The sequence below is a fragment of the Rhamphochromis longiceps genome, linkage group LG4, assembly GCF_057381845.1.
Source record: "Rhamphochromis longiceps isolate RC_006_pf linkage group LG4, R_longiceps_female_GT1.1, whole genome shotgun sequence".
In the NCBI taxonomy this organism is placed as follows: Eukaryota; Metazoa; Chordata; class Actinopteri; order Cichliformes; family Cichlidae; genus Rhamphochromis; species Rhamphochromis longiceps.
In genome coordinates this window covers 37,370,231-37,383,922 of record NC_140560.1, presented here as the reverse complement: position 1 = coordinate 37,383,922, position 13,692 = coordinate 37,370,231, and the positions used below count along the sequence as shown (strand labels likewise).

At 45.6% G+C, this 13,692-nt stretch overlaps 2 protein-coding genes across 5 annotated transcripts in view; both read left to right on the top strand.

The window, feature by feature from the left end:
* Positions 1 to 671: 671 nt before the first annotated feature.
* LOC146672303 (nuclear factor 7, brain-like) lies at positions 672 to 2,814 on the top strand. The gene has a single exon (XM_085405312.1). The coding sequence runs from the start codon at positions 995 to 997 to the stop codon at positions 2,432 to 2,434; it is 1,440 nt and encodes a 479-aa protein (XP_085261438.1). The 5' UTR covers positions 672 to 994; the 3' UTR covers positions 2,435 to 2,814.
* Positions 2,815 to 9,312: 6,498 nt separating this feature from the next.
* Positions 9,313 to 13,692, top strand: part of mvp (major vault protein) — a 13,741-nt gene continuing 9,361 nt past the window's right edge. For 2 of the 4 annotated variants that reach the window (XM_085404887.1, XM_085404883.1), the window contains exons 1-5: positions 9,313 to 9,437; positions 12,431 to 12,609; positions 12,721 to 12,916; positions 13,224 to 13,347; positions 13,473 to 13,604. In XM_085404887.1, the coding sequence (XP_085261013.1) occupies positions 12,446 to 12,609; positions 12,721 to 12,916; positions 13,224 to 13,347; positions 13,473 to 13,604 (616 nt within the window). In that variant the 5' untranslated portion in view covers positions 9,313 to 9,437; positions 12,431 to 12,445. Of the gene's footprint in view, positions 9,438 to 11,269; positions 11,542 to 12,401; positions 12,610 to 12,720; positions 12,917 to 13,223; positions 13,348 to 13,472; positions 13,605 to 13,692 lie in introns of those variants that run through there. The other 2 variants (XM_085404886.1, XM_085404884.1) reach the window with 2 other exon arrangements.

Genomic DNA, 13,692 nt, shown 5'->3' with positions numbered 1-13,692 from the left:
ACCCCAAAACATCACTGACTGCCCTCTGCCAGCCCTGGAGGCCATGATCAGATCCTCCTGTCTCAGGTAAACCAGGGCCATCACAGGTGACCCCTCGCACCCCGCCCACCACCTGTTTCACCTACTGCCCTCTGGTCACGGCACAGACACACAAACACACATCCTGCCCACCCACCTCACCAATCTGAGCCATGGTGTGAGTAACCCTCAGCTCTCAGGTGACTCCCACACCGACTCTACTCTGACCGAGTCTTCTCTTTGCTCTCCAATCTGTGCTTTACTCTTATTCTGTGGAGTAATTTCATTGTACATTGACAATAAAGGGCTATTCTATTCTATTCTATTCTATTCTATTCTATTCTATGTTGCACTGGTCACATCTGCCTCTTAACACAGAATGTAAATATTACCAACACATGTTCCTATGAACTCAAACTTCGTGGAGCTTCTTTACTTACTGCACACCTGAAATAAATGAGTTGACATGATGAACCCCTCTGAAGTTTTGAGATAAGAAATTTGCTTTTTTGAATGTGAAGCCAACGTACAAATGTTACAGGACTAAACTTCAAATCTTCACAGTATCAGTCAGAACTTTGTTATCCTCATTGATTAAACTTCTAAAGTTGAGACTGTCCTGATGAAATTTGGACAAACCTGTTTTACAGTTTCCAACGGCTGACAGGTCGGCTTTTGTACTCTGGGAAAAACATCTTACCTGAGCAGTTCTGACAAAGCCCCGCCCCCCACTGACTCACTTGAAAGAAACTAGGAAACACCTTGCTATTGTTCCTGACTAAAGAGACACACATACACCATCAGACCAAAGTACCAGCTTCCTCTGAGCGAGTCCAGCTGCAGGACACAAAGACAACAACAGCCACACTGAAAGTAAGTTAGTCTAAACATACGACTCAGAGGACGTTTCAGTGAAGAGGAGAAGGAGAACCAGGACTGACTGTACTTCCTGTTTTCAGCTTCATTCACAAACTCGATGGCTTCCGGATCAGACAAGGATCTTAACTGCTCGGTGTGTCAGAACATCTTCTCAGATCCTGTTGTTCTGTCATGTGGCCACAGCTTCTGTACAGACTGTCTGAAGAGCTGGTGGAGAGCAGACTCAACACACAAGTGTCCAGTTTGCAGGAGAAGATCTTCAAGGGACGATCCACCTCATAACCTGGCTTTAAAGAACCTGTGTGAGTCCTTCCTACAGCAGAGAGATCAGCGAGCTTCAGAGGGTCTCTGCAGTCTGCACTCTGAGAAACTCAGACTCTTCTGTTTGGACCATCAGCAGCCAGTGTGTGTCGTCTGCAGAGACTCTGACAAACACAACAAGCACAGATTCAGACCCATCGATGAAGCTGCACGACAACACAAGCACAAGCTTCGGGAAGCTCTGGAGCCCGTAAAGAAGAAGTTAAAGGTCTGTGAAGAAGTCAAAGTGAAGTTTGACCAAACAGCAGAACACATTAAGGCCCAGGTCCGACGCACAGGGAGGCAGATTAAGGAGCAGTTTAAGAAACTTCACCAGTTTCTAGAAGGAGAAGAGGAGGCCAAGCTGGCTGCACTGAGGGAGGAAGAGGAGCAGAGGAGAGGGAGGATGGAGGAGAGGGTGGAGGCTCTGAGCAGAGAGATAGCAGCTCTTTCAGACACAGTCAGAGCCACAGAGGAGGAGCTGAGAGCTGAAGACGTCTCGTTCCTGCACAACTACAAGGCTGCAGTGGAAAGAGTCCAGCGCTGCCCCCTGCTGGATGATCCACAGCTGCCCTCAGGAGCTCTGATAGACCAGGCCAAACACCTGGGCAACCTGACCTTCAACATCTGGAACAAGATGAAGGACTTGGTGTCCTACACGCCTGCGATCCTGGACCCTAACACCGCTCACCCTGAAGTCCTCCTCTCTGAAGATCTGAGCAGCTTTAGAACAGGAGAGAGGCAGCAGCTTCCTGATAATCCCGAGAGGTTTGATGGAGACAGCTGTGCTGTCCTGGGCTCTGAAGGCTTTAAGTCAGGGACTCACAGCTGGGACGTTCAGGTTGGAGACAGCAAACTGTGGATAACAGGTGTGTCAGCAGAGTCCTGTCAGAGAAAGGGACACATACAATCTGGATTTCTGGAAATAGGGCATCAAAATGATCGATATTATGAATGGGCACCACCAGCTCCGGTGTCTTTTCTCCCAGTAAGGAGGAAGCTCCAGAGGATCAGAGTGACTCTGGACTGGGACGGAGGGAAGCTGTCATTCTCTGATCTTGACACTGACACACACGTACACACCTTCACACACACCTTCACTGAGAGGATGTTTCCTCTTGTTGAAGGTGACTGTAAGTATTGCACCACAGTGCAGGTGTTACCGATGAAGGTGTGTGTGACAAAACAGGCTCCCGACTTTCCTGCTAAAGTGAGGAATTCAAAACAGCCAATTTAAGACGTGATGATAAATTTGGATTTAATCTGTTTGGTTTTGGGCTTTTTAGTTGTCTTCTGGTTCTCTGTTTCCTCTTCCCCTCTATAGAGTTGTTAACTGCATTGTGTTTGTAATTTTTAATTTATGTTGATTGTTCTGATCCTCTGTACGGGTTCTTTATGATAATATTTTTAGTTTTACTTTCTTCTTTTGAGTTCACTAAATTTTGTACTCTGGTTTATAGTTATGTCTTATATTTCGTTCCTTGAGCCTAACCCCATGTCCCCTTGTATCTTCACCCACGACTGCAGACCTGCCGATGGTTCCAACACCATCATTGAGTTTGCTTTTTTTAATTTGGTAGCTGTTTTCTTCTGTGTTTGTTCCCCGTATTACTTTTCTTGTCACATCACCCTATATATATATATATATATATATATATATATATATAGGTATATATGTAGGTATATATGTAGGTCAAAGGTCACTCTTTCGAGGATGCCAATGTTCACATTTTGGACAGAGAGGACAGATGGTTTGAAAGAGGAGTGAAAGAAGCATCTATGTCCACTGTGAGCGACCATCTTTGAACAGAGGCGGGGTTTACGACACCAACTCTCTGCCATCTATATTCCAGTTTTGAGATCCTTCCCAGACGCCTTAACGCCCACTCACATCCTGGGCCATCTGACCTCAGGAATTCGCATGATAAGGTGGGGCCAGGTTTCACAATGAACACACCCGAAACTCTGGCTGATTGGGACCCACGCCCAGTTTCCCACCTTGGCTCAGGCGATTAGAGGATCATCAGGGGTCCTTTTGTCCCTCTGTGGGGGGAAACTCCCACTAGGTTTATATCTGGGACTCTCCACCATTTGACCTTAGAACTGAAGAAGCTTCTCGGATGAGAGGTGAAACGTCTTCAAGCAACTTAAAGAAGTCCAGACGCTTTTCTTTCCAAGCTCCTTTGACTATGTCTTCTAATGATGCTGCCTAAGGAAGCATGTATAATGTAAACAGAATTGGTCCTAGCACTGAACCCTGTGGAACTCCATAATTAACCTCAGTGTGTGAAGAGGACTCTCCATTTACATGCACAAACTGGAGTCTATTAGATAGATATGATACAAACCACTGCAGCACAGTACCTGTAATACCTACAGCATGTTCTAATCGCTCTAATAGGATATTATGGTCGACAGTATCGAACGCTGCACTGAGGTCTAGCAGGACAAGCACAGAGATGAGTCCACTGTCAGAGGCCATAAGAAGATCATTTGTAACCTTCACTAAAGCTGTTTCTGTGCTGTGATGAGCTCTGAAACCTGACTGAAACTCTTCAAATAAACCTCTGCAGATGATCTGTTAGCTGTTTGACAACTACTCTTTCAAGGATGTTTGATATAAAGGAAGGTTGGAGATTGGCCTATAATTAGCTAAGACTGCTGGGTCTAGAGATGCTTTTTGAGTAAAGGTTTAACTACAGCCAGCTTGAAGGCCTGTGGTACATAGCCGATCATTAGAGATAGGTTGATCATATTTAAGATTGAAGAATTAATTAATGGCAGGACTTCTTTCTTTTTCTTTTATACAGCGGTCCCTCGTTTATCACAGGAGTTATGTTCTAGAAATAGGCCGACATGCTTTTGAGCCAACTAAGAAAAGCCAGTACAGGAGAAATCTGCTCTCTCTTTCTGGTCCCTGTCAGGACTCTTGCTGCAGCATTTTGGATCAATTCAAGGCTCTTCTCTGTATGCTGCTGCCAAGTATCCGTCTCTGTATATCTGCAGCCTTTCCCGTTGGTTTATTTTTATCTATAAATCTCTGTTTAGGCTGGTTCCTTCTTATCTGAGTGTCTATATGTGTTTGTCCCCAAAGCAGCAAAGCAAAAGGAAAAAATCCTTTTAAATATTCTGCCCTTGTTTCCTGTAAGGATCTACAGAAGAAGCTGAAATGATCAGAACTGGTTCTGATGGAGACATTTAAGACTATCGTCATGGAGCTCTTTCCATCGGTGTGACTGCTTCTAATGATCTTGCAATCACTTATTTATAACTGTATGTTAGAACCAGGACTTCTGCACTGAAGATCAGTTGCATTTGTTTATTTACTTCTTATACAATGTATTGTACTTGTTGTTGTTCAGTCTAATTGTTGAATGTTGTCATTGTGCTTCTTAAATTTGTAAACTCTTAGTTCGGTCTATAGGATCAAGACATTCCTGTGATCCTGACCCCCTCTCCAGCCACTCTGTGCTGGGGGAGGATTATTGTCAACACATCCCTTGTGAAGATTCTGTTTCTTGTGTTGTCGGCTTCCTGCCCTTTTGTGGCTTCACTGTGTTGTGCACGGTGAACCAATACAGGGATTAAACCATATATTGGGTGTGGGGGAGATTACCATTTTATGACCAGGATGTTGTTAGAAACAGTTGGAAGTCACGCACACAGAGACACACACACACACACACACACACACACACACACACACACACACACACACACACACACACACACACACACACACACGTTCTTGCACATGCATACAGATGCTTACACATACACACATAGTGCCTTGTCTTAGAACCATTGGGGGGTTTCACGGTGGGAGGTGCTTGTGTTGTGTTGTGTTTTGTAACAGTTGTCAATAAATAGCTGCCAGCGAGCTGCTCTTTGAAGGACTTTGGGCTGGACACAGGGGAGGAGCTCCAAGAGCTGGTTCTTGACTAAAGACTTCCCTCGCTAGCGGGTTGAAGATGTTCTGTTAAGTCTTCTTTTCTTCATGATGAATAAGTCTCTAGACCCTCACGGCCCCCCTCCTGGACCCCCTGCAGTTTGCATATAGAGCCAACAGGTCTGTAGACGACGCCATCAACATGGCCCTACACTTCATCCTGCAGCATCTGGACTCCCCAGGAACCTACGCCAGGATCCTGTTTGTGGACTTCAGCTCTGCCTTCAACACCATCCTTCCAGACCATCTCCAAGGCAAGCTTTCCCAGATGAATGTGCCTGATCCCATCGGTGGATCACTGACTTCCTGTCGGACAGGAAGCAGCATGTGAGGCTGGGAAAGAATGTCTCGGACTCCCGGACCATCAGCACCGGCTCCCCTCAGGGCTGTGTTCTTTCTCCCCTGCTCTTCTCCCTGTACACCAACTGCTGCACCTCCACCCACCAGTCTGTCAAGCTAATCAAGTTTGCAGATGACACCACCGTTATTGGGCTCATCTCGGACGGGGACGAGTCTGCCTACAGGAGGGAGGTTGAACGTCTGGTGTCCTGGTGCAGCCACAACAACCTGGTGCTGAATGCCCAGAAGACAGTGGAGATTATTGTGGACTTCAGGAAGCACACAGCCCCACTCCCCCCCATCATCCTGACTGACACCCCCATCACCTCTGTGGACTCATTCCGCTTCCTGGGTACCACCATCACCCAGGACCTGAAGTGGGAGCCCACCATCACCTCCGTCATCAAGAAAGCCCAGCAGAGGATGTACTTCCTGAGGCAGCTGAAGAAATTCAACCTGCCAACACGGACGATGATGCAGTTCTACACTGCAATCATCGAGTCCATCCTCACCTCCTCCATCACCGTGTGGTACGCTGGAGCCACTATCAGGGACAAACAGAGACTGCAGCGTGTTGTGCGCTCTGCTGAGAAGGTGATTGGCTGCAGACTCCCATCTTTGCAGGACCTGTACACCTCCAGGACACTGCGGCGTGCAGCTCGGATCTCAGCTGACCCTTCTCACCCTGGACACAGTCTGTTTGACCTGCTCCCCTCAGGCAGGAGGCTCCGGTCCATTCGCACCAGAACCTCTCGCCATAAGAACAGTTTCTTCCCCTCTGCTGTTGGACACATGAACAATAACCACATGATTGTCCCCGCCACTAACACATGACCCTACGCTGTGTCACTGCATCATTCCATGTTTGCACTGATCACCACCTGCACGCATGTATATATCATGTATATATCTATCTAGTTAGCACTTTAATTATTATTCTTATTTTAATATTTTCATGTCTATTTAAGCGTAATTTATGACAGTATGTTTGCACTGAAGCACCGCAGCAATTTCCTAATGTTGTAAACCTGCTCAACATTTGGCAATAAAACCCTTTCTGATTCTGATTCTGATTCTGATTCTAAACTAGCGGGGCCTGTGGAAACACAGACCCAACAGTTGTAACTTGTCCTGCCGTCTAGGCAAGTTTTCTGCAGGAAAAGGGTCCTAATGTCAATGTAATGTTAATTCGACTTTATCTGGATAACAATAAATTAGATAACACGAGAAGTAAAGGAATTGATGCTTTATTCTCAGTATGTCCTGACTGTGTAAAACCTTAGACATTCCTCAGATTACTAAATATTACAAGTAACAGTTAAAAAAGTGATCTGGGCAAAAAGTGCTTGAACCTCTGACTCACTTTGCAGATGGGCTGGTGAACCACGTGACTGTGGCTCCTGTACTAGATTTTAAGCAGCACTTGCAGGAGTCTTCAGTCACTCCTGGCATGTCCTCTCCTCAGACTGTGAGTTTGGACCCTGATGAGCTCACACTGAGCTGCCTGCTGCCCACATAGGAGGAGGTAAGAGCCCGAGGCAGGTCACTGCAGGACTCCACTCTGAAATAATGAGTTAAGTTAACCTCCTGCAGTACTGCTAAAGAGCTCTAAATAAGCAAGTTTATAATTTAACAGCTGAACTTGAACTTTTATATAGTAGGTTCAGTTTCAAGATTCTTTATTCGCCACATGCAGAGTTATACAAGTAGAACACGCAGTGAAATGTAACCTGACACGCTGCTCGACTTGTGCAAAAGGGGAGAGAAGAAGAACATTATATACTGCAAACATTAGGTGACTGTGCAGTAGTAGCATGTATGCAGCAAGAATTCTGTACATTAAGTGAATTAAATTAGACAATATGAACATATTTAAAATTAAAAAAGAATTTGAAATGTACATTGTACCGATGGGTTTCTTCGGTCTAAAGCTGATTTACAGATCTCACCATTCTGCTCAGAATTTCTTATACCTTGAATTTGACAAACATAACAGGAGCTGAAACTCAGACTGTAACTCACCAAAACCAAAGTGACTTCAGGAGATTGTTAAACTAAAGAAAAGTAGCAGGAAGTTCTAACTACACTCACACTGCTGTGGACATCTTTCATTTTCTAAAGGTGAGAATGTCCTGATGGAACATAGTGCAGGTACGGCAGGTTTATCCGTACAGCAGCTTTCACACACGATTCAAAGTGCTTTGCAGAAAAAAACAAGAACCAAAAATAAAAGAAAGACAAAACAAAGGCAGAAATAATACTATTAGTAACAGCATCAACAATAAAAACAACAATAAAACAGCGATGGTGCAGATTTCTGATTAGTTAAAAGCAAACACTCAGTTTTGGTTGGAGACGTCAGACCTCAGTGGTTCCTCCTTCAGTCGACTCTACACGATATAAAATGAGCTCCTTCAAATCTCACTGGGGCACAAAATCTGTCAGAGTAGTTGTATGTCTAAGACACCAACAGGCTGATTTATTTACAGCTCTAATAGGAACTCAGGTCCTTGTCCACGATTGTGGTTTTTCCCACAGGTTGACGTCTTTCGTGCCCTGGATTCAAGATGTCAACTAAGCTGCATCGATCACAGCTGTTCCCGGGATTATCAGGTTGAGTCCTTTTTGAAAATCTTTCAATATGAAGGATTTTTTGTTTCAAATGGGTCAGTTTGAGATGTAAAGACGAATCTACTGCTTTTTGTTGTTTGTTAGTTTGATTGTTTTTGGCCTTTTGTTGACTTTTATTTCCTTGAAAGAGTAGTTGTCAAACAGCTCGGTGATTTTTGAGGTGATTTCAAATCTACATTTGAGTAACAACAACAAAAGACACGATTCTTTTTGTTGTACATTATCATCTTTAAATGTGAATCTGAAATAAAAACAGTAACTGATGTCTGATAAAAACATTTTACATTTTTTACTTTCTAAAAATGAAGCATCACAGAGAGTTTGTTGAGAACAGTCGGGGGAAATCTTCAGCTCCGTCTCTGTATTGTTGTCATCAAATTAACTGGGACTGTCTTTAAGGCCTCATTAAAGCCCACTTTCTCTTGATTGGCTAACTTCCAGAAGCCTGCTGAGGGGCTGTGCACTATCGTATAAAGAACTGTGCTGTGGAACAGTTTTCTGTTTCTCTCGTCTGTTTTCTTGTGTATGTTTGTGGTTATTTTTCAGTTTTCTCTTTAATGTTGTTTCATTTCTTGGCCTGATCTGTAGCTTTGTTCTGTGCGTCTGTTTTTAAAAGGTGCTGTAAATAAAGTTATTCTGTCACAGCAGATTATCTCCCACTAAAGTCCAGATGAACAGAATTTCTTACCTGATGATTGAGCGTCTGAAGTATGAGGTGTGTATCACTGCACACTTTATTTAACCTGAATGTGTGACATCAGAACATTGTGTATGTATATAACCTGACAAGAGGCCCATTTATAACATGAAGGATAGCATGTAGTTCATGTGTTTTTCCAGCAGAGGGCGCTACTAACACAACAGCCCTGTCGGGATGTGGGAAATTCCTCCTTCTCCAGAGCTCCTACGTAGTTACTGACCTGAGGTGCATATTTCTGTGTTTTTCATCATTTATGCTTAAAATGTAATGTTTTTAAATCTTGTTAATCTATGAGAAATGTGGAAATCGGAATTTCGACTTTTGTCCTGTGACTCACAAATTCACCGGATTGTTAATAATAGTTATGGTTCAAAAATATTTTAAATACTGTGTGTGTGTGTGTGTGTGTGTGTGTGTGTGTGTGTGTGTGTGTGTGTGTGTGTGTGCGCGCGCGCGCGTGTTTCCCGGACCAGATGACTCGCCTCTGCTGATCATTTCCGGGTTTGCAGATCTCTCTCGTCTTTCCCGCAGTGACTGCACTTCGGTCGGTTTTCTCCTCCGTGTGTGAGTCGGGACCCTGAGAGCAAACACAGAGCTGCCTGCTGCCTGCTTCGGGAAGAGGTAAGACCCCGAGGCTGTCTGACCGCTGCAGAACTTTGCTCTGAAATCTCAAACTTTAAACTTCAAATTCAAATTTTATTTGTCACGTACACAGTCATACACAGTACGATATGTAGTGAAATGCTTGGACAACTGCTCGTGACCTAAAGAGAACAAAAAAGGAAAAGGCTATGAATGAGATAGGAAATAAATATGAAAAATTAAAAAGGGTAAATTTAACTAGGAAGGAATAAAATATAAATTAAGGTTAAAAATGAAATAACTGTACAACACAAATTAGAATGAAGGGTAAACTTCCGTAAGTGTCGGAGCAGATTTCTGAACAGCTGAAACAACTGAAGGTGGGGCGTGAACAAACATTACCCCACTTTTAAATCGGCTCATAGTACACCCGAAAAATAGCTTTTAATTGATTAGAATCTGAACTTTAACACGTGTTTGAGTTTCATTTTCAGTCTTCTGTCCTTTTGTTGTTCGCCTTGTAATCGGAAGGTTTCCGGTTCGAGCCCCGGCTTGGACAGTCTCGGTCGTTGCGTCCTTGGGCTACTGATGGTGGTCAGAGGGCCCGGTGGTGCCAGTGTCCGGCAGCCTCGCCCCAGGGTGGCTACAGTGTAGCTGCCATCACCAGTGTGTGGATGACTGGATGTGTAAAGCGTACAAATACAGGCCATTTGTTATCACGTCTCTGTTTATTCTCCTTTTAATCACTAAAAAAATCTCAGGGAACATCGAACTAGGTGAGTGCTGCCTCAGTCAAACACAGGGGCTTTCATTCAGAGTGTTTTAACGGAGTTTTGTGGGTTGCCAGGTTTGTAAACCATTCCATTTGTTAAGCGTACATGAGCAGCTGTTTGATCCTGCAGAGCCGCCTCCTCTGTCAGAGCTGATCATGTTACAGAGGAGAGGGAGCCACCCTCACATTTCCCATGTTATTGGACAGCCTGTGATGATGAGGTGAATGCTGCCATAAAAGCGCTGCAGGAAGCTGCTGACACCTCTGATACACGTAAAAGATGCTACAGGCTGAAACTGTCTGCGTCTTTACTCTTCAGCTCCACCTCCTCCACCCAGGGCTGGATTGGTGGTTTGGCACCCCTCCCCTATCTTCGCCGTGCGCACAGGCAGCCTGTAGAAAAAGTTCAGTGTGGAGAAGATGGAGCTGAAAATCTGAGAGAAAACAAGAAGAAAGTAAAAATAACAGCAGAATTAACGACAACCGTAGTAACAGGTAGTAAGCAGACCTCACAGCAGGCCGCGGCTGCACCAGCTGTGGAGACGTGAGGAAGAGACGAGGAAGATGAGACTAACGTGGTGAGAAAACAGGTGGAGGGAAGCAGAGATTGAAGGATTCGGCTAAATGAATGGCAGCTCTGACCATGAGCTAAGACTCGACTAAGAACTGACCCTGATCAAACCCCGCTTTGATATTTATAATCGAACAAAATCAAATGAAGCGGGCCGCCGGCGGCTTCATCATCCTCCGAGCGTCGCTGTGATCTGTGTGATTGATGGGTGCGAATCCAAAACAAAAGACAACGATTTCAATTTGAACTTGATCACATTAAAAAGTTGACAGTAGAATTTCTCATTTAAAAAGCTTCGTGCTGCGTTATTAAAGCTGCCCGCGCGGCTCCTTGTTCAGACGGCTTCACCCGCGTGTGCGAGGTGGAGGAGAAATACCCTGGATTACACCAACAAAGGTGGATGCAAATACTGTAACATGAGGTCACGTGGTCGGGGTTGGTTTAAGCTGATTGGATGAAGCTGCGGGTGAAGGAGCAGCTTTCACCACAGTCACACCTGCAGCGCTTCCTGTTACCTGCTCGCCGGTTTCATGCTTCCTCTTTTATTGGCTGTGCCTGACCAGGACGCAGCCTCGTGCAGAGCGTTTAGAAATCTGCAGACTACAGAGTTCAACGCAGTTTGGACACATCTACCTGTGTTGGTCAAGGAAGTAGTTTCGTGAGGTCACTTCCTGTGACAGTCATGGGAACCGGAATGTGAGGTTTTGTGGTTTAACTCAGAGACACAGGACGCGAGGCCCTGAGCTGCTGTTTGCAGAAACACGCCCTGTGCTCGGCGGCTCCAGATCCACGCCTCCTCTGTGGGTCATCAGTGTTTGCACATTGACTTTATTGTTTTCTTTGTGATTATTGATGATCGGCTGTTTCAGGTCGAGCTTGTTTTTCAGGTCATATGACACTCTGACTTTGAGCAAAGTGCATGCAAATGTTATTGGGCGCACGATCCTGCGGGATTTGTGGAGCCTGCTGTGTCTGATTCAGTCACAAGTTCCTCTCAGACTCCGTTTCAGCTCTTATCTCAGCAGCGTGTGAATGTTTGAACTGATATCCTGACGCCAGTGTGCTCAGACTCACTCACTGTGTGATGTGTTTGCTCTTCAGGGTTGTGGATTCAGCAGAGGACGAGGTTTCGTGTATATGGTCGTGGCTCATAAACATGTCGCCAGAGTCTTTACAGACCTGGAATTTATGGAAATATGGAGATAAAATGACTAAAAGGCAGGCAGCAGACTAACCCGGCAGGTGAACCTAAACCCCGGCAGGTGAACCTAAACCCCGGCAGGTGAACCTAAACCCCGGCAGGTGAACCTAAACCCCGGCAGGTGAACCTAAACCCCGGCAGGCCTCTTATTGGTGAAACCTTTGCACCACCCACAGACTCGTGCTCTGCTGTGGAGGTGTCAGCCAGTCGTTTACAGAGACTTTGTTAGGGTCTGTGTTCAATAATCAATAACTGCCATCAGGCGGCTTGTATTGATTAGCTGTAGAAACAGGAGATGCTGACAGATGTCAGTAAAAAGCTGAACCAGCGTGACGAAGTCTTCCCTCAGAGTCGGTTCTTTTTTTCTTCATTTGAAATCAAACGTGATAAAAATTGTTTTTTAAGGTTATTCTCAGCTTTTCTCTTTTCCTGATACACTTCCTTCTTTCCTCTAATAAGCCCCGCCCTCTCTATGCCATCATCTGCAGTAATTCGCTGACATCATGTCTAAGAAGGCCGGAAACCGCGGGCCAGAGATGGAGGGGCTGTTGGAGGCATCGATCATCCGGATCCCTCCGCATCACTACATCCACGTCCTGGACCAGAACACCAACATCGCCCGAGTGGAGATCGGACCGCTCACCTACATCCGCCAGGACAACGAGAGGTCAGAGGAAGCCGCCCTCCGGCTTCAGCAGGAAGACCTCTGACATTCAGGCTTCCTCGGGAGGAGCTCAAAACTTCATAACATCAAAGTCTTCTCCTTTTTTTCCCCCAGAGTGCTTTTCACTCCGGTGCGCATGGTCATGGTGCCTCCTCGTCACTATTGTGTGATCGCCAACCCCGTGGCCCGCGATGACGACAACCAGGTCCTGTTTGACCAATCTGGACAGGCCAAGCTGCGTCACGCCGACCTGGAGATCCGCCTGACCCAGGACCCGTTCCCCCTGTACCCCGGGGAGGAGATGCAACAGGTTTGTTCATTTATTTCACGGGAATTCAAACTTTATCAGGGAGACATAATGAAGATGAAAACATAAAGAAGTTATTAAAAAAGGATGAAAAGTCAGGCTGCAGGCTTCCAGAAACTGACCAATCAGAAGGAAGTGGGCGGTGCGGAGAATAAATCAGGCTTTTGAACTGAATCATGAACAGCTGAAAAAGTTCAATTTAACATTAAAGAAGAAGAAACTCTTTCACTGTGTGTTCTGTCATGGAAGGAGGAGTCACTGAAGAGTTTCTTTGTTCTCGCTGATTCGAATGACGATTTTTGGCCTCCAGGACGTGACGCCGCTGCAGATCGTGTACCCCGACACGGCTCTGCGTCTGCAGGCTCTGCTGGACTTTGAGGTGGAGGGAGGAGAGAAGAGAGTAGCTGGAGACGAGTGGCTGTTCGAAGGACCCGGTGTGTACTGGTTTGACTGGTTGTCAGAACAAATACTTCATTGATTTGCATTTTCCTTTTAATCTGCGTCTCTGAAAGCACGGCACGAGCTGCAATTACGATATATATCTCTCGTCTGGTTTCAGGGACCTACATCCCCAGGAAGGAGGTGGCCGTGCTGGAGACCATCAAGGCCACGGTGATCAGGGAGAACCAGGCCATCAGGCTGAGAGCTCGCAAGGAGGGCAAGGACAGAACCGGAGTCAACAGAGTGACAGGTAACACTCACCTGTGAGCACCCCTGAACTGTTTGAAGCTCCGCCCCCAAATGTACCCAAGAAGTCAGTTCACAGAGAGAAAGATCAA